Source organism: Cherax quadricarinatus, chromosome 76, assembly GCF_038502225.1.
Source record: "Cherax quadricarinatus isolate ZL_2023a chromosome 76, ASM3850222v1, whole genome shotgun sequence".
NCBI lineage: Eukaryota > Metazoa > Arthropoda > Malacostraca > Decapoda > Parastacidae > Cherax > Cherax quadricarinatus.
The window spans coordinates 7,895,911-7,917,178 of record NC_091367.1 but is presented as its reverse complement, the minus strand read 5'-3'; the positions used below and the strand labels follow the sequence as shown (position 1 = coordinate 7,917,178).

Below are 21,268 nucleotides of genomic sequence, written 5' to 3'. Positions count from 1 at the left end.
AAATTACCGCCTCCCTTTCTTCCTCAACATTTAAAAGTTCCTCAAAATATTCTCACCATCTACCTAATACCTCCCTCTCCCCATCTACTAACTCCCCTACTCTGTTTTTAACTGACAAATCCGTCCTTTCCCTAGGCTTTCTTAACTTGTTTAACTCACTCCAAAATTTTTTCTTATTTTCATTAACATTTCTTGACAGTGCCTCTCCCACTCTTTCATATGCTCTCCTTTTGCACTCTCTCACCACTCTCTTCACCTTTCTTTTACTCTCCATATACTCTGCTCTTCTTATAACACTTCTGCTTTGTAAAAACCTCTCATAAGCTACCTTTTTCTCTTTTATCACACCCTTTACTTCATCATTCCACCAATCACTCCTCTTTCCTCCTGCCCCCACCCTCCTATAACCACAAACTTCTGCCCCACATTCTAATACTGCATTTTTAAAACTATTCCAACCCTCTTCAACCCCCCCACTACTCATCTTTGCACTAGCCCACCTTTCTGCCAATAGTCGCTTATATCTCGCCCGAACTTCCTCCTCCCTTAGTTTATACACTTTCACCTCCCTCTTACTTGTTGTTGCCACCTTCCTCTTTTCCCATCTACCTCTTACTCCAACTGTAGCTACAACTAAATAATGATCCGATATATCAGTTGCCCCTCTATAAACATGTACATCCTGGAGCCTACCCATCAATACATAAACTAACAAACTACTTTCATTACGTGCTACATCATACCTTGTATATTTATTTATCCTCTTTTTCATAAAATATGTATTACTTATTACCAAATTTCTTTCTACACATAGCTCAATTAAAGGCTCCCCATTTACATTTACCCCTGGCACCCCAAATTTACCTTCTACTCCCTCCATAACATTTTCACCCACTTTAGCATTGAAATCCCCAACCACCATTACTCTCACACTTGATTCAAAACTCCCCACGCATTCACTCAACATTTCCCAGAATCTCTCTCTCTCCTCTACACTTCTCTCTTTTCCAGGTGCATACACGCTTACTGTAACCCACTTTTCACATCCAATCTTTATTTTACTCCACATAATCCTTGAATTTATACATTTGTAGTCCCTCTTTTCCTGCCATAGCTTATCCTTCAACATTATTGCTACTCCTTCTTTAGCTCTAACTCTATTTGAAACCCCTGACCTAATCCCATTTATTCCTCTCCATTGAAACTCTCCCATCCCCTTCAGCTTTGTTTCACTTAAAGCCAGGACATCCAGTTTCTTCTCATTCATAACATCCACAATCATCTCTTTCTTATCATTTGCACAACATCCACGCACATTCAGACTTCCCACTTTGACAATTTTCTTCTTCTTATTCTTTTTAGTAATCTTTACAGGAAAAGGGGTTACTAGCCCATTGTTCCTGGCATTTTAGTTGACTTTTACAACACGCATGGCTTACGGAGGAAAGATTCTTATTCCACTTCCCCATGGATATGAAAGGAAAAGTAATAAGACCAAGAACTATTAAGATAAAATCAAAGAAAACTCAGATGAGTGTGTATAAATAAACGTGTACATGTATGTGTAGTGTGACCTAAGTGTAAGTAGAAGTAGCAAGACATGCCTATTTATGAGACAGACAAAAGACACCAGCAATCCTACCATCATGTAAAACAATTACAGGCTTTCGTTTTACACTCACTTGGCAGGACGGTAGTACCTCCCTGGGTGGTTGCTGTCTACCAACCTACTACCTATAACTTATTATAACTTATAACCTATAACCTATAACCTGTAACTTATTCCTTTATAATTTTTTACAATCTCTTTTGTCCCCCTTCCCTTTATATAAAGGAACTATACATGCTCTTTGCCAATCCCTAGGTACCTTCACCTCTTTCATATATTTTTTATTTATTTATTATCACACCGGCCGATTCCCACCAAGGCAGGGTGGCCCGAAAAAGAAAAACTTTCACCATCATTCACTCCATCACTGTCTTGCCAGAAGGGTGCTTTACACTACAGTTTTTAAACTGCAACATTAACACCCCTCCTTCAGAGTGCAGGCACTGTACTTCCCATCTCCAGGACTCAAGTCCGGCCTGCCGGTTTCCCTGAATCCCTTCATAAATGTTACTTTGCTCACACTCCAACAGCACGTCAAGTATTAAAAACCATTTGTCTCCATTCACTCCTATCAAACACGCTCACGCATGCCTGCTGGAAGTCCAAGCCCCTCGCACACAAAACCTCCTTTACCCCCTCCCTCCAACCCTTCCTAGGCCGACCCCTACCCCGCCTTCCTTCCACTACAGACTGATACACTCTTGAAGTCATTCTGTTTCGCTCCATTCTCTCTACATGTCCGAACCACCTCAACAACCCTTCCTCAGCCCTCTGGACAACAGTTTTGGTAATCCCGCACCTCCTCCTAACTTCCAAACTACGAATTCTCTGCATTATATTCACACCACACATTGCCCTCAGACATGACATCTCCACTGCCTCCAGCCTTCTCCTCGCTGCAACATTCATCACCCACGCTTCACACCCATATAAGAGCGTTGGTAAAACTATACTCTCATACATTCCCCTCTTTGCCTCCAAGGACAAAGTTCTTTGTCTCCACAGACTCCTAAGTGCACCACTCACTCTTTTTCCCTCATCAATTCTATGATTCACCTCATCTTTCATAGACCCATCCGCTGACACGTCCACTCCCAAATATCTGAATACGTTCACCTCCTCCATACTCTCTCCCTCCAATCTGATATTCAATCTTTCATCACCTAATCTTTTTGTTATCCTCATAACCTTACTCTTTCCTGTATTCACCTTTAATTTTCTTCTTTTGCACACCCTACCAAATTCATCCACCAATCTCTGCAACTTCTCTTCAGAATCTCCCAAGAGCACAGTGTCATCAGCAAAGAGCAGCTGTGACAACTCCCACTTTGTGTGTGATTCTTTATCTTTTAACTCCACGCCTCTTGCCAAGACCCTCGCATTTACTTCTCTTACAACCCCATCTATAAATATATTAAACAACCACGGTGACATCACACATCCTTGTCTAAGGCCTACTTTTACTGGGAAAAAATTTCCCTCTTTCCTACATACTCTAACTTGAGCCTCACTATCCTCGTAAAAACTCTTCACTGCTTTCAGTAACCTACCTCCTACACCATACACTTGCAACATCTGCCACATTGCCCCCCTATCCACCCTGTCATACGCCTTTTCCAAATCCATAAATGCCACAAAGACCTCTTTAGCCTTATCTAAATACTGTTCACTTATATGTTTCACTGTAAACACCTGGTCCACACACCCCCTACCTTTCCTAAAGCCTCCTTGTTCATCTGCTATCCTATTCTCCGTCTTACTCTTAATTCTTTCAATTATAACTCTACCATACACTTTACCAGGTACACTCAACAGACTTATCCCCCTATAATTTTTGCACTCTCTTTTATCCCCTTTGCCTTTATACAAAGGAACTATGCATGCTCTCTGCCAATCCCTAGGTACCTTACCCTCTTCCATACATTTATTAAATAATTGCACCAACCACTCCAAAACTATATCCCCACCTGCTTTTAACATTTCTATCTTTATCCCATCAATCCCGGCTGCCTTACCCCCTTTCAAACAAAAATACCAACCACTCCAACACTATATCCCCCCCTGCTTTTAACATTTCTGTCACGATCCCGTCAGTTCCAGCTGCTTTACCCCCTTTTATTCTATGTAATGCCTTGTGCACCTCCCCCACACTCACATCCTGCTCTTCTTCACTCCTAAAAGATGTTATACCTCCCTGGTCAGTGCATGAAATTACTGCCTCTCTTTCTTCGTCGACATTTAAGTTCCTCAAAATATTCCCACCATCTACCCAATACGTGTACCTCCAGCTCCCCATCTACTAACTCCCCGACTCTGTTTTTAGCTGACAAATCCATTTGTTCCCTAGGCTTTCTTAACTTGTTTATATCACTCCAAAAATTCTTTTGTGTAACTCAATTCCTCTTCTCCCACCTGTGTCTGTCACTGTCTGCTCCCTATCCTTAGTGTGACATTGCTTAAACTTTCCTTATTTATTTCTGTGCCACAAAAAGTCCAGTAATAAGATATCTAAATCCTTGACTTATTGTTTTCCAGTAAAAACAATTGTTTAAAATTACCACCTAATAATTTAGAAGAGGATAACATTGTTACATTGAATACAAAGGCACAATACCAACATTGACTGGAACAATACGCAAATAACCTGCTTAGGACGATGTTTTGGTCCAACTTGGATCATTAACTAGGCACACACACACAAGCACTTGTGTGTGACTATTTGATGATCCAAGTTGGACCAAAACATTGCCATAAGTTTCTCTCTCCTATGTGTGGGTTATTTGTGTATTATTGTTAAAATCAAGGGGAAGTACTAACCCTAGGAAAATAAAGGCAGTATGGTTTTATCTAAGGACAAGTAGTGTAGTTCCAGCTCTTTGGATTAGGATGTAGAGGAGAGGCTTCTAATATTTTGTGAAAGGAAGATTTCTTAGGTGGAAAATCTTAAGTTAAATGTTATAGCTACTGGAGTGATGGTAATATTATTTATAAAAGCTAAGGCATTGTCATCTGTAAAGTTTTCCTGTGACCCAGAGGAAAGCATCCCTGGTATGAAAGTGTTTATGTAATTTGGAGCACAGCTGTTTGTCTTGTCAGTTTTTCTAACACTGCTTCCTTTCTTGAAAAATTTACACAAATAACATGCACATATGAGAGAGGAGGAACTTGAATTACAATAATGTTTCAGCCCAACTATTTACAAAGTCACACTGTGACTTTGTAAGTGGTCCAAGTTGAACCAAAACATCATTGTAAGCTCTTCCTCTCTCCTGTGTGCAGGTTATTTGTGTGTATTCTTCCAGTAAAGGCATTGTGCCTTTTTGTTCTTTTTAAAAAATACATGTATATAAGTGACAATTTTTTTGTCTTAGACTCCTTTCTTTTTTTTATCTAAATAAAAACTTCAAACCCCTTTTGATTGTTACATTCTTTAATTTTTACTCATAATTTTCTCTTGGGGTGTGTTGAGCTTAAGTAATTGGTTCTATGACACTGTTACCCATGTCCACAGGCAACTGCAGTCAAGGAATGTCTTGTGGTGTCAAATTCATCTCGTAAATATGTGATGTGTAATGACACTACCATGTACTCCATGTGTATGGTTCCAGGTAAGTATATTATATTTATGATACCACCCTGCAAACTTAAGATACTGAATCAATTGTGAATTGAGAATTTGTCAGTTACTCTTTGATGGTGATAGTGATTTTGGGAGATTAGAAAAGATGCTCCAAAGATTGGTGAGGAGTTTGACAGGGTGTGTAAAAGAGTTGAAAGTGAACATAGAAAACAACGAAGTGATAAACATAAGAATATAAGAATGGAGGAACACTGCAGCAGGCCTACTGGCCCATACAGGTCCTTATCAAAAGCACCCATTAAAAAGTCGAAGTAATAAAATATTTATCAGATTGGAGGAAAGGAGTATGGGGAAAGCATAAGTATTTAGATATCTGGAAGGAAAATAGTGTGTTGTTGAGGCATCTATGAAAACAAAGTTTCAGTGTGCATATACCTGAGTATAATGGTACCACCTCTAGGTAGTAGGTTGGTAGACAGCAACCGCTCAGGGAGGTACTACTGTCCTGCCAAGTGAGTGTAAAACGAAAGCCTGTAATGGTTTTACATGATGGTAGGATTGCTGGTGTCTTTTTTTCTGCCTCATAAACATGCAAGATTTCAGGTATGTCTTGTTACTTCTACTTAAACTTAGGTCACATTACACATGCATATACAAGCATATATACACACCCCTCTGGGTTTTCTTCTCTTTTCTTACTAGTTCTTGTTCTTATTTCCTCTTATCTCTGTGGGGAAGTGGAACAGAATTCTTCCTCCGTAAGTCATGCGTGTCATAAGGGTCGACTAAAATGCCAGGAGCAAGGGTCTAGCAACCCCTTCTCCTGTATACATTACTAAATTTAAAAAGTGAAACTTTTGTTTCTCTTTTTGGGCCACCCTGCATCAGTGGGAGATGGGTGATTTGTTGAAAGAAAAAAGAATGGTACCACCAACTTTGAATGGTTGTGAGGCATTGTCTTTAAATGTTCCAGGGAGGAGGCTGGAGGTAGTGGAGATATCTTGTTAGAGATTAATGTGTGGTGCAAATATTTTGCAGAGAATAGAGAGTACAACAATTGGAAGATGGTGTGGCAGTGTGAAAGGAATAATTTGAAGAATGAAGGAGGGGCTTGTTGAGATGTTGTATCTTAACTTTTTGCAAATAAATATCAGAATTTGAATCTTATGAAAGGCTAGTAAGCTATGTTGAACTTGAGGGTGTAAAAATCAAAAGTAGATGGAATGGGAGAAGTAGGGAATGTCCCAAGAAAGGTTAGAGGGAGAGTTAAATTATGTAACATGCTTGCTTGAGTGTATTAGGTTAGAATGATTGGAGGTAAGAGGTTTTTGGGATTTAATTTGCTGTTGAAGAGCTAGTAAGGTGACATTTATGAAGGGCTTCACGGAAACCAGTTAGCCAAACTTGAGATGAGATGTAGTGCCTGCACTCCAAAGGAAGGGTGGGGATGTTGCAATAAAAGGATTATTTAATAGTAAAGCAACTATTAAATAAATGATAATGACCTTTAAGTTACCCTACCTTAATGAAAATTGACTGGTGTGATAAAAAAAATCTTATGTTGTATCAGCTTGGGTTATGATCCAAGTGAATACATTTTGGTTCATTATAACTGTGTTGTTAAGGAAAGTCAGGTATGAGCTTAAAGGAACAAACATGGTGTTTCAGTTGCTGATATTATATTTTTTTTTACTGTAGAATTTAAAGGCTAAGAACTTTTATCCTACCTCAGCTCATTTCAAAGTCCAGCCCAATCTAATGTATATTACCACCCTTAGAATGCAACTCATAATTCAAGCAACACCCAGGGATCTATTTACCGCTAGGTTTCAGGAGATATAAAGAGACTGAATTTTGTCTCACCTTGCCTGGGGGTCAAACACAGAGCCATTAGATTGCGAGTCAGGCGCTCCACCACTGAGTGGTGAGATTTTCCATGTCATTAATTTAGAGGAGGAATAGTTAAGGGCCTAGGATGTTTCCTTGCAGTATACAATATTTATAGATAGATATATGATAGAGCAAATACAATTTTCTTGAAGATTATTTAGGGTATTTCATTATTGGATTGTTTGTGTTGTTCTGGTAAGACAGCTATTGAATGAGGGATGGTGAATGTGGGTCCTTGTTTAGGCCACCATACCTTGGTGGGAAATGACCTGTTAAAAAAATGATTGCGATCACTTGAGAAGGAAGTAAAATCATTATCAAGTGTTTTTCAGCATCTCCTGGACTAAAACATTGCAGGTAGTAAGGCCAAATTTGACGTTTGAACATTGGTAAAAAGGCATTAAGTAATGTATACACAGAATTTTTTATCTCAACGACCATCTCTCGCCAATGGAGGGTGACCAATAAAGGTCATTCACCAAGTTGCTGTCTTGACAGATGTGTGTTGACATCACAGTTCAGATTACCCTCTGACTGCAACATCCCAACTCCTCCAGAGTGCAGGCACTTCCCTTCCCATCTCCAGAACTCAATTATGGCTAACCATTTTCAGCAGAATCCATTCAAGAATGTTACCTTGCTCACACTCCAGAAGCATGTCCATTAAAACACCACTTGACTACTTAACAAACCAACACAAGCCTGTTAGATGCATAGATTGATTAATGAATCTCAACACGGTTTTACAAAGGGGCATTCCTGTCTTAGGAATTTACTAACTTTTTTCACCAAGGTGTTTGAGGAGGTAGATCATGGTAATGAATATGACATTGTGTATATGGACTTCAGTAAGGCTTTCGATAGAGTTCCACATCAGAGGCTATTGAGGAAACTTAAGGCACACGGAATAGGAGGAGAAATTTTTTCCTGGGTAGAGGCATGGCTGACAAATAGGCAGCAGAGAGTTTGCATAAATGGGGAGAAATCAGAATGGGGGCACGTTACAAGCGGGGTTCCACAGGGGTCAGTGTTGGGCCTGTTGTTCACAATTTACATAAACAACATAGATGAGGGAATAAATAGCGACATAAGCAAATTTGCTGATGACACTAAAATAGGCTGTCCAGTTCATTCTAATGAGGACACTAGAGCACTCCAGGATGATTTGAATAGACTGATGCAATGGTCAGAGAAGTGGCAGATGCAGTTTAATATAGACAAATGCAAAGTTCTAAATGTTGGACAGGAAAATAATCATGCGACATATATACTAAATAATGTAGATCTTAATACTGCTGATTGCGAAAAGGATTTAGGAGTTCTTGTTAGCAGTAATCTAAAACCAAGACAACAGTGCATTAGTGTTTGCAATGAAGCTAACAGAATTCTTGGCTTCATATCTAGAAGTATAAATAATAGAAGTCCTCAGGTTGTTCTTCAACTCTATATATCCTTGGTTAGGCCTTGTTTAGATTATGCTGCTCAGTTGGTCACTGTATTACAGAATGGATATAAATGCTCTGGAAAACATACAGAGGAGGATGACAAAGTTGATCCCATGTATCAGACATCTTCCCTGTGAGGATAGACTGAGGGCCCTGAATCTGCATTCTCTCGAAAGGCGTAGAATTAGGGGGGATATGATCGAGGTGGGAATCGGCCAGTGTGATAAAAAAAAAAATACGTAATAATGATGATCGAGGTGTATAAATGGAAAATAGGAGTAAATAAAGGGGATGTAAGTAGCGTGCTAAAAATTTCCAGCCAAGACAGGACTCACAGCAGTGGTTTCAAGTTGGAAAAGTTCAGATTCAGGAAGGACATAGGAAAGCACTGGTTTGGTAATGTTGTGGATGCTTGGAACAAATTCCCCAGTACAGTTATAGAGGCTAAAACATTGTGTACTTTTAAAAATAGGTTAGATAAATACATGAGTGGGTGTGGGTGGGTGTGAGTTGGACCTGACTAGCTTGTGCTACTAGGTCTGATGCTGTGCTCTTTCCTTAAGTGGAAGTGACCAGACTTGGTGGGTCATTGGGCTAATTGGGGGCAGGGGGGGGACATGGACTTGCTCCACATGGGTCAGTAGGCCTGTTTCAGTGTTCCTTCTTTCTTATGTTCTAAACTCAGAGCCTCCTTCACTCCCACACCCATAACCATTTCTTGGGACAACCCTTACTACTCCTACCTTCCACCCCAGATTTATACACCTCCATTATCTCTGTGCCTTAACCAGCTCAACCCCTCCTCACTTCTCTGCTCTCTGAATTATAGCCTTGGTGACCTCCACATTGTCTTATAATTTCTGCACCCTGAATTCTCTGCATAATTCACATCACACATTCTACTCTCAAACTTGACATCACCACTGCCTCTAACCACCACCTGCTGCAACACTCAAACCCCATACTTCACTCCCATATACCTCACACCACTATACTCTAGTACATTATCTTTTTTGCCTCCATATATAAACCTCAACAGATACTTCAACACACCATCCACTTTTTCTCTTCGTCTATTCTGTGGTTTGCCTCATCTGCTGACATGTCTGCTCCCAAATATTTAAGTATATCCACTTCCTCCATTCTCCCTCCCTCCAATCTGATATTCTGTCTAACACTGCCTAGAATTTGTTCACCTTGTTCTTCTATGGTCACTTCGTTTCTTTTTAAAAATTGATATATTGTAAAATATAATTTGATTTTTAAATATATATTTTTTAAATGTGTAAATAGTGTTTTATAACATTTATACAAAAGGCCAGATGTCATGTTTGCTGTAATTGCTTGCAGTACATCATATGTTCACCTATGCTTAGTGCTTTCCACTTATTCATCCTCTTGTCTCCTTCAGCTTCAATTATGATACCCTGGCAATTATATCATGCTTTTTCCTCAGCTTACTGCCCTGGTAACTACACCGAATACCGAGGATTGTGTTACAACATCACAACCAGTGCAACTGATGACTTAAGTATGGCTTTGAGCTACTGCAACAAGAATGGTGCTGCCCTTGCTTACCCCCAGGACCTGGATACACTCAACTATCTCTCACTACTTGTCCAAGTTGCTGCTAGCAGTGTAGGTGTATTAGAGGATTTGCGTGTCTACTAATGAGTTAGCCCATATTAACAAGCAGTTACAAATTGAGTAACTTGTCGGATGAAATTAAAAAATATGAAAAGAATCACCAGAAATGCAAGACTCAGAATGAGTTTGGGTATAAAGTTTGTAGAGTACAGTATAGCCCTACATTTGTTGGAATTAAAAGTTATTTTAATGTCTGAAAATCTTTTTTATTATTATTATTATTATTATTATTATTATTTGTTGTCTTTGCAGATAGTTCATTACTAAATGTGGCATTAAACATTATACTTGTTGACAAAAATTTGTATATTTTGAGAGTGTTCACTTTCATTCTTAGAATTCCTGACTGTAGGAATAGCCAAGAAATATATTTATCATGGACTGATATTTTAGCTTAAATCACATTGCCATGCAAGTTATTTTACTCTGAGGCTTAGCATTGTGAAGAAGAATGTCAGGGAAGACTTGTAACAGGAGTGATCACCCTATGTTACCCTGTTGTATAGAAGGCAACTTATTAGGAAATGTATTTTAGTGCTTTATTAATCCACTCAGTTTAATTTAACATATCCTCACATTACTTGGGGAGCTTAAATCTTCAGAGATCTTGACTGCAAAGTGATTTTGGAAAAAGGGAACACAGAACTGAATTGAGGTCCTACAACTTGCAAGCCCACAGGCCTGGAGGTATATTTTTTGTAACAAGGACCCCAGTGGAAACAAGTCTTTATTGTTTGACATTTTTGGGTTATTCTAGGTAATTTACATGTTACACTATGTATGATAATTGTACTCATGTGTACTTCACACAAATCCAGTACCATTAGAGTATGCTCCTCGCTCAGCGACAAATTCGTTTACCAACATGGTCTTAGGAATGGAACTCTGTCATTAAGTGAGGAGAGGCTGTATATTGAATGAACAACTTGTAAGACTTCCAAACCACTGGTCCAAGTTTGATTACTGCAGAGTGTAAAATGAATGTAAAGTGTATGTATATATTGTAAAGACAAACATTATGCATAATAGTTTAAAGTTTTTGTATTATACTACAGGTAATTTATACTTTATTGTAGTACACAGGTATATGTAAAAAGTTAGTCTAGGTTAAGATGGTAAATTGTTTAATATAATTGTTTTCTTTCAGGCAAATATTACCTTGCCAGCTGATGTTATGGTTGGTGTCAACAACATGTAAGTATCCTCTATTTCTCCCCCCCCCCCTCCTCTCTCTCTCTCTCTCTCTCTCTCTCTCTCTCTCTCTCTATCTCTCAATCTCTCTCTCAATCTCTCTCTCAATCTCTCTCTCAATCTCTTTTTTACACAGGGTTTGACAAGGTTGGGTTAAGGATCCCTAGCTTTATTGACAAGCTATTTGCAGGTTAAGGATTCCTAACTTTATTGGCAAGGTAAGAGCTGTTACCTACATCAACTCTCTCTCTCTCTCTCTCTCTCTCTCTCTCTCTCTCTCTCTCTCTCTCTCTCTCTCTCTCTCTCTCTCTCTCTCTCTCTCTCTCTCTCTCAATCTCTCAATCTCTCTCTCAACCAATCTCTCAATCTCTCTCTCAATCAATCTCTCAATCTCTCTCTCAATCAATCTCTCAATCTCTCTCTCAATCAATCTCTCAATCTCTCTCTCAATCTATCTATCTATCTATCTCTCTCTCTCAATCTCTCTCTCTCTCAATTCTCTCTCTCTCTCTCTCTCAATTCTCTCTCTCAATCTCCCTCTCTCTCTCTCTCTCTCTCAATCTCTCTCTCTCAATCTCTCAGTCTCTCTCTCTCTCTCTCTCAATCTCTCTCTCTCAATCTCTCTCTCTCTCTCTCTCAATCTCTCTCTCTCTCTCTCAATCTCTCTCTCAATCTCTCTCTCTCTCTCTCTCTCAATCTCTCTCTCTCTATCTCTCTCTCTCTCAATCTCTCTCTCTCTCAATCTCTCTCTCTCTCAATCTCTCTCTCTCTCAATCTCTCTCTCTCTCTCAATCTCTCTCTCTCTCAATCTCTCTCTCAATCTCTCTCTCTCTCAATCTCTGTCTCTCTCAATCTCTGTCTCTCTCAATCTCTCTCTCAATCTCTCAATCTCTCAATCTCTCTCTCTCTCTCTCTCTCTCTCTCTCTCTCTCTCTCTCTCTCTCTCTCTCTCTCTCTCTCTCTTCATTTTTTTTTTTTTTTGTATTATTTTTTATTTTATTAACACACTGGCCAATTCCCACCGAGGCAGGGCGGCCTGAAAAAGAAAAACTTTCACCATCATTCACTCCATCACTGTCTTGCCAGAAGGGTGCTTTACACTACAGTTTTTAAACTGCAACATTAACACCCCTCCTTCAGAGTGCAGGCACTGTACTTCCCATCTCCAGGACTCAAGTCCGTCCTGCCGGTTTCCCTGAATCCCTTCATAAATGTTACTTTGCTCACACTCCAACAGCACGTCAAGTATTAAAACCCGTTTGTCTCCATTCACTCCTATCAAACACGCTCACGCATGCCTGCTGGAAGTTCAAGCCCCTCGCACACAAAACCTCCTTTACCCCATCCCTCCAACCTTTCCTAGGCCGACCCCTACCCCGCCTTCCTTCCACTACAGACTGATACACTCTTGAAGTCATTCTGTTTCGCTCCATTCTCTCTACATGTCCGAACCACCTCAACAACCCTTCCTCAGCCCTCTGGACAACAGTTTTGTCAATCCCGTACCTCCTCCTAACTTCCAAACTACGAATCCTCTGCATTATATTCACACCACACATTGCCCTCAAACATGACATCTCCACTGCCTCCAGCCTTCTCCTCGCTGCAACATTCATCACCCATGCTTCATACCCATATAAGAGCGTTGGTAAAACTATACTCTCATATATTCCCCTCTTTGCCTCCAAGGACAAAGTTCTTTGTCTCCACAGACTCCTAAGTGCACCACTCACCCTTTTCCTCTCATCAATTCTATGATTCACCTCATCTTTCATAGACCCATCCGCTGACACGTCCACTCCCAAATATCTGAATACATTCACCTCCTCCATACTCTCTCCCTCCAATCTGATATCCAATCTTTCATCACCTAATCTTTTTGTTATCCTCATAACCTTACTCTTTCCTGTATTCACTTTTAATTTTCTTCTTTTGCATACCCTACCAAATTCATCCACCAACTTCTGCAACTTCTCTTCAGAATCTCCCAAGAGCACAGTGTCATCAGCAAAGAGCAACTGTCACAACTCCCACTTATGTGTGATTCTTTATCTTTTAACTCCACGCTTCTTGCCAAGACCCTCGCATTTACTTCTCTTACAACCCCATCTATAAATATATTAAACAACCACGGTGACATCACACATCCTTGTCTAAGGCCTACTTTTACTGGGAAATAATCTCCCTCTTTCCTACATATTCTAACTTGAGCCTCACTATCCTCGTAAAAACTCTTCACTGCTTTCAGTAACCTACCTCCTACACCATACACCTGCAACATCTGCCACATTGCCGCCCTATCCACCCTGTCATACGCCTTTTCCAAATCCATAAATGCCACAAAAACCTTTTTAACCTTATCTAAATACTGTTCACTTATATGTTTCACTGTAAACACCCTTGTTCATCTGTTATCCTGTTCTCCGTCTTACTCTTAATTCTTTCAATAATAACTCTACCATACACTTTACCAGGTATACTCAACAGACTTTTTTTTTTTTTTTTCAACAAGTCGGCCGTCTCCCACCGAGGCAGGGTGACCCAAAAAAGAAAGAAAATCCCCAAAAAGAAAATACTTTCATCATCATTCAACACTTTCACCACACTCACACATTATCACTGCTTTTGCAGAGGTGCTCAGAATACAACAGTTTAGAAGCATATACGTATAAAGATACACAACATATCCCTCCAAACTGCCAATATCCCAAACCCCTCCTTTAAAGTGCAGGCATTGTACTTCCCATTTCCAGGACTCAAGTCCGACTATATGAAAATAACCGGTTTCCTTGAATCTCTTCACTAAATATTACCCTGCTCACACTCCAACAGATCGTCAGGTCCTAAGTATCATTCGTCTCCATTCACACCTGTCTAACACGCTCATGCACGCTTGCTGGAAGTCCAAGCCCCTCGCCCACAAAACCTCCTTTACCCCCTCTTTCCAACCCTTTCGAGGACGACCCCTACCCCTCCTTCCTTCCCCTATAGATTTATATGCTTTCCATGTCATTCTACTTTGATCCATTCTCTCTAAATGACCAAACCACCTCAACAACCCCTCTTCTGCCCTCTGACTAATGCTTTTATTAACTCCACACCTCCTAATTTCCACACTCCGAATTTTCTGCATAATATTTACACCACACATTGCCCTTAGACAGGACATCTCCACTGCCTCCAACCGTCTCCTTGCTGCTGCATTTACCACCCAAGCTTCACATCCATATAAGAGTGTTGGTACTACTATACTTTCATACATTCCCTTCTTTGCCTCCATAGATAACGTTTTTTGACTCCATATATACCTCAACGCACCACTCACCTTTTTTCCCTCATCAATTCTATGATTAACCTCATCCTTCATAAATCCATCCGCCGACACGTCAACTCCCAAGTATCTGAAAACATTCACTTCTTCCATACTCCTCCTCCCCAATTTGATATCCAATTTTTCTTTATCTAAATCATTTGATACTCTCATCACCTTACTCTTTTCTATGGTCACTTTCAACTTTCTACCTTTACACACATTCTCAAACTCATCCACTAACCTTTGCAATTTTTCTTTAGAATCTCCCATAAGCACAGTATCATCAGCAAAAAGTAACTGTGTCAATTCCCATTTTGAATTTGATTCCCCATAATTTAATCCCACCCCTCTCCCGAACACCCTAGCATTTACTTCTTTTACAACCCCATCTATAAATATATTAAACAACCATGGTGACATTACACATCCCTGTCTAAGACCTACTTTTACCGGGAAGTATTCTCCCTCTCTTCTACACACCCTAACTTGAGCCTCACTATCACTCAACAGACTTATACCCCTATAATTTTTGCACTCTCTTTTGTCCCCTTTGTCTTTATACACAGGCACTATGCATGCTCTCTGCCAATCCCTAGGTACCTTACCTTCTTCCATACATTTATTAAATAATAGCACCAACCACTCCAAAACTATCCCCACCTGCTTTTAACATTTCTATCTTTATCCCATCAATCCCAGCTGCCTTACCCCCCTTTCATTTTACCTACTGCCTCACGAACTTCCCTCACACTCACAACTGGCTCTTCCTCACTCCTACAAGATGTTATTCCTCCTTGCCCTATACACGAAATCACAGCTTCCCTATCTTCATCAACATTTAACAATTCCTCAAAATATTCCTTCCATCTTCCCAATACCTCTAACTCTCCATTTAATAACTCTCTTCTCCTATTTTTAACTGATAAATCCATTTGTTCTCTAGGCTTCCTTAACTTGTTAATCTCACTCCAAAACTTTTTCTTATTTTCAACAAAATTTGTTGATAACATCTCACCCACTCTCTCATTTGCTCTCTTTTTACATTGCTTCACCACTCTCTTAACCTCTCTCTTTTTCTCCATATACTCTTCCCTCCTTGCATCACTTCTACTTTGTAAAAACTTCTCATACGCTAACTTTTTCTCCCTTACTACTCTCTCTACATCATCATTCCACCAATCGCTCCTCTTCCCTCCTGCACCCACTTTCCTGTAACCACAAACTTCTGCTGAACACTCTAACACTACATTTTTAAACCTACCCCATACCTCTTCGACCCCATTGCCTATGCTCTCATTAGCCCATCTATCCTCCAATAGCTGTTTATATCTTACCCTAATATTAATCAGAATATAAATCTGGAATAACAGATACAAATATATACAGCAAGGGAAATTGGTAGGGCAGATAGGGATAGATTATTTGAATTATGAAGACAAGGGGACAAAAAATGGAAGGAAGCAGAAGACAGATAATCCATAGGAATGTTAGGAAATAAAAAAGTAGTAGTGACACTTTAAATAGTTTAAAAAAGTAAATATAAAAAGGATGGCATTATATTGTATCTAGGGAAAAGCACTAAATCTGTAGGATTTGTGCAGTGCCACAGTGTTGTGGCTTTTTATTTTTCCTGGGGGAATGGGACATAATAAGATTTATTCCAAGAAAGGGGAGGATAGGTCCAATACTTTGCATTAGCAGCCCCTCGCCAGCATCAGGGAACCTTCCTGTGGCTCACCTGATAGGAAACTCAGCTCACACACTGAGTGTCCATGGTTTGATCCTGGCATGGGTGGAAACATTTGGGATGTTTCCTTACACCTGCTGTCCCTGTTCACGTAGCAGTGAGTAGGTACCTGGCTGTTAGTCGATTGATGTGGGTCGCATCCTGGGGAGCTAAGATTAAAGGACCCCAGTGGAAATAAGACAGTCCCTGATGACTTGCTGACTTTATTGGGTTATTCTAGGTGGCTAACCTTCCAGGTTAAAAATCCTAAGAAAATTTTATCTTCCTTGAGGGGCCAAGAGAACAGTAATGAAGATTGAACACCTCTAGCATAGCTCTTCTTTTGTATGTATTTACAAACAAGAGGTTTTGTGTGCTAGGGGCTTGGACTTCCAGCGGGCATGCGTGAGCGTGTTAGATAGGAGTGAATGGAGACAAATGGTTTTTAATACTTGACGTGCTGTTGGAGTGTGAGCAAAGTAACATTTATGAAGGGATTCAGGGAAACCGGCAGGCTGGACTTGAGTCCTGGAGATGGGAAGTACAGTGCCTGCACTCTGAAGGAGGGGTGTTAATGTTGCAGTTTAAAAACTGTAGTGCAAAGCACCATTCTGGCAAGACAGTGATGGAGTGAATGATGGTGAAAGTTTTTCTTTTTCGGGCCACCCTGCCTTGGTGGGAATCGGCCAGTGTGTTAATAAATAATAAAATTACAAACAGGCCACAACTATGTGATAACATGCCTGCAGAAAGAGGAAATGTTTAGCACAGTTTATTAAATAGATTAAAATTATGCTGGTCATGGACCGGTCTGCAGGGATGTTGACTCCTGAAGCACCCTACAGGTATAATGTACAGTGGTCCCTCAATAATCGTCCGGCCTGAAAGTCGTCCATTTCGGAAATAGTCCCGTTATTTCGTCTAAACATTAGCTCACAAATGGTCCAGTAACTCGCTAATCGTCCTTCATCCGGGACGCGTACTCACGCTCTGAGCCGCCTCGGCCTGCCTTCCCAGCCAGTGTGCCATTGTTTACCAGTGAGCAACGGTCCCCTCACTTGCTCCTACAAAATATTTCATAATACAGTGGACCCCCGGTTAACGATTTTAATCCGTGCAAGAGGGATAATTGTTATGCGAAATAATCGTTATGCGAATGAATTTTCCCCATAAGAAATAATGGAAATAAAATTAATCCGTGCAAGACGCCCAAAAGTATGAAAAAATTTTTTTTTTACCACATGAAATGTTAATTTTAATACACACAAACTGAAAAAGGCATGCACAATTACGTGACACTTACTTTTATTGAAGATCTGGTGATGATTGATGGGATGGGAGGAGGGGAGAGCATTATCTTCTTACTGTTTGGAAGGGGAATCCCCTTCCATTACGACTTGAGGTAGCAAGTCCTTTTCCGGGGTTACTTCCCTTCTTCTTTTAATGCCACTAGGACCAGCTTGAGAGTCACTGGACCTCTGTCGCACAACAAATCTGTCCATAGAGCTCTGTACCTCCCGTTCCTTTACGATTTGTCTAAAATGGGCCACAACATTGTCATTGAAATAGTCACCAGCACGGCTTGCAACAGCTGTGTCAGGGTGATTTTCATCTATAAAGGTTTGCAGTTCAACCCACTGTGCACACATTTCCTTAATCTTTGAAGTAGGCACAATGGATTCCACAACTGGCATAGGCTTCTCAGGGTTAGCCCCAAACCCTTCAAAATCTTTCTTAATTTCCATACTAATTCTCACCCTTTTTACCACAGGGTTGGCACTAGAAGCTTTCTTGGGGCCCATGGTCACTTATTTTCCAGAAACAGCACCGAAAACACTGTAATAATACGAAATATTCCGAGTGTATGCTTGGATATTACCGCGGAGGCTGGCTGGTAAACAATGGGACGGGCGGCACATGTGAGGGCACATTGGACGCGTCTCGGACGAAAATCGGTGAGCGGGTTTTTAATCGGTATGCGCGGCAAAAATTTTGCGATAAAAGTAAGCGGTATGCGGAAAAATCGCTATGTGATGCCATCGTTATGCGGGGGTCCACTGTATTCCATTGATTTTAGTGCTTGCAAATGCTAAATAAGCTACCATGGCTCCAAAGAAAGCTCCTAGTGCCAAGCCTTTGGTAAAGAAGGTGAGAAATATGATTGAATTTAAGGAAAACATCATTGAACAATATGAAAGTGGCGTACGTGTGGGCAAACTGGCCAGGATGTATAACAAATCCTGTACAACCATATCTTCCATCATAGCCAAGAAAAAGGAAATCAAGGACGCTGTTGTTGCAAAGGGGGGTAAATATGCTGACAAAAATGAGATCACCAGTACTCGAAGATGTTGAGAAGTTATTATTGGTGTGGATAAACGAGAAGCAACTAGCAGGAAATAGTCTTATGACGTCGCTTATTTGTGAAAAGGCTAGGCAGTTGCATGATGATTTGGTAAAGAAATTGCCTGCAACTAGTGGTGATGTGAGTGAATTTAAGGCCAGCAAAGGCTGGTTTGAGAGATTTAAGAAGCGTACTGGCATACACAGTGTGGTAAGGCATGGTGAGGCTGCCAGTTCTGACAACAAAGCAGCTGAAAAATATGTGCAGGAATTCAGGGAGTACATAGAGGCTGAAGGACTGAAACCTGAACAAGTGTTCAATTGTGACGAAACAGGCCTCTTTTGGAAGAAAATGCCAAAGAGGACCTACATTACTCAGGAAGAAAAGGCACTGCCAGGACACAAGCCTATGAAAGACAGGTTGACACTCATGTTCTGTGCTAATGCTGGTGGGGATTTCAAAGTGAAGCCGTTACTAGTGTACCATTCTGAAAATCCCAGAGTGTTCAAGAAAAACAATGTTATGTAGAGTAAATTGTGTGTGTTTGGAGATCTAATAATAAGGCATGGGTCACAAGGGACATTTTTGTCGAGTGGTTCAATGAAGTGTTTGGCCCTAGTGTAAAGAATTACCTCCTGGAAAAGAAATTGGATCTCGAGTGCCTCCTAGTAATGGACAATGCACCTGCTCATCCTCCAAACTTGGATGACCTAATTCTGAAGGAGTTTGGGTTAATCACAGTAAAGTTCTTGCCCCCGAATACCACTCCTCTCCTCCAGCCCATGGACCAGCAAGTCATTTCAAACTTTAAAAAAACTACACCAAAGCAATGACTTAAGAAATCGTAATGACACGATTGCAAATAAACCATACCCCCGGTTTGAGACTCTATGACCGCGGGTTCAATCCCGGCCGGGGGTATGGTTTACACCAAAGCAATGTTTGAAAGGTGCTTTAATGTGACCTCAGACACTCGCTTGACCCTAAGAGACTTTTGGAAAGAACACTTCAGTATTCTCCATTGCCAGGGCTTTGAACTCTGCTTGGAGAAAATTGTGGCCAGATTGTGTCCACAAGAGGGATTTTGAAGAGTTTGAGGCAGCCCCTGATGAGCCTATATCAGTTGTGAACTCTATTGTCGCACTGGGGAGTTCCATGAGGTTGGATGTGAGTTCGGAGGATGTGGAAGAGTTGGTGGAGGACCACAACAAAGAGCTAACCACTGAGGAGCTGCAAGAGCTTCATCAGGAAGAGCAACAGATCGCAGCTCAGAATCTTGCTGCAGAGGAGGAAGAGAGATGGAAGAAGGTGCCTTCTTCAGAAATTAAGGAAATTTTTGAAATGTGGGGTAGGATGGAAAGATTTATGGAGAAACATCACCCTAAGAAGGATGTTGCAAGCCATATCGGCAACTTGTACAGTGACAGAGTCTTGGCCCATTGTAGGGAAGTTTTAAAGAGACTCCAGAAACAGAGCTCTCTGGACAGTTTTTTTGCGAGACAGGACTCCAGTGACTCTCAAGCTGGTCCTAGTGGCATTAAGAAACAGAGAAGAGAAGTAACCCCAGAAAAGGACTTGGTACCTAAGGTGTTAATGGAAGGGGATTTCCCTTCCAAACAGTAAATAATCCAATCTGTCTCCTAAGAAGGATGTTGCAAGCCATATCGGCAACTTGTACAGTGACAGAGTCTTGGCCTCTTTGCTGATGACACTGTGCTCTTGGGAGATTCTGAAGAGAAGTTGCAGAGATTGGTGGATGAATTTGGTAGGGTGTGCAAAAGAAGAAAATTAAAGGTGAATACAGGAAAGAGTAAGGTTATGAGGATAACAAAAAGATTAGGTGATGAAAGATTGAATATCAGATTGGAGGGAGAGAGTATGGAGGAGGTGAACGTATTCAGATATTTGGGAGTGGACGTGTCAGCGGATGGGTCTATGTTGATGAGGGAAAAAGAGTGAGTGGTGCACTTAGGAGTCTGTGGAGACAAAGGAGGCAAAGAGGGGAATGTATGAGAGTATAGTTTTACCAGTCTTATATGGGTGTGAAGCGTTGGAGGCAGTGGAGATGTCATGTCTGAGGGCAATGTGTGGTGTGAATATAATGCAGAGAATTCGTAGTTTGGAAGTTAGGAGGAGGTGCGGGATTACCAAAACTATTGAGAGGGCTGAGGAAGGGTTGTTGAGGTGGTTCGGACATGAGAGAGAATGGAGCGAAACAGAATGACTTCAAGAGTGTATCAGTCTGTAGTGGAAGGAAGGCGGGGTAGGGGTCGGCCTAGGAAGGGTTGGAGGGAGGGGGTAAAGGAGGTTTTGTGTGCGAGGGGCTTGGACTTCCAGCCATGCTTGAGCGTGTTTGATAGGAGTGAATGGAGACAAATGGTTTTTAATACTTGACGTGCTGTTGGAGTGTGAGCAAAGTAACATTTATGAAGGGATTCAGGGAAACCGGCAGGCCGGACTTGAGTCCTGGAGATGGGAAGTACAGTGCCTGCACTCTGAAGGAGGGGTGTTAATGTTGCAGTT

The 21,268-nt window shown here is 40.8% G+C and overlaps 1 protein-coding gene across 2 annotated transcripts in view; it reads left to right on the top strand.

Moving 5' to 3' along the window:
- The window catches only part of LOC138854965 (uncharacterized), a 102,031-nt gene that overhangs the window by 47,568 nt on the left and 33,195 nt on the right, over nucleotides 1-21,268 (top strand). For both annotated transcript variants that reach the window (XM_070101240.1, XM_070101239.1), the window contains exons 14-16: nucleotides 5,121-5,217; nucleotides 9,981-10,162; nucleotides 11,319-11,365. In XM_070101240.1, the coding sequence (XP_069957341.1) occupies nucleotides 5,121-5,217; nucleotides 9,981-10,162; nucleotides 11,319-11,365 (326 nt within the window). The remainder of the gene's footprint in view (nucleotides 1-5,120; nucleotides 5,218-9,980; nucleotides 10,163-11,318; nucleotides 11,366-21,268) is intronic.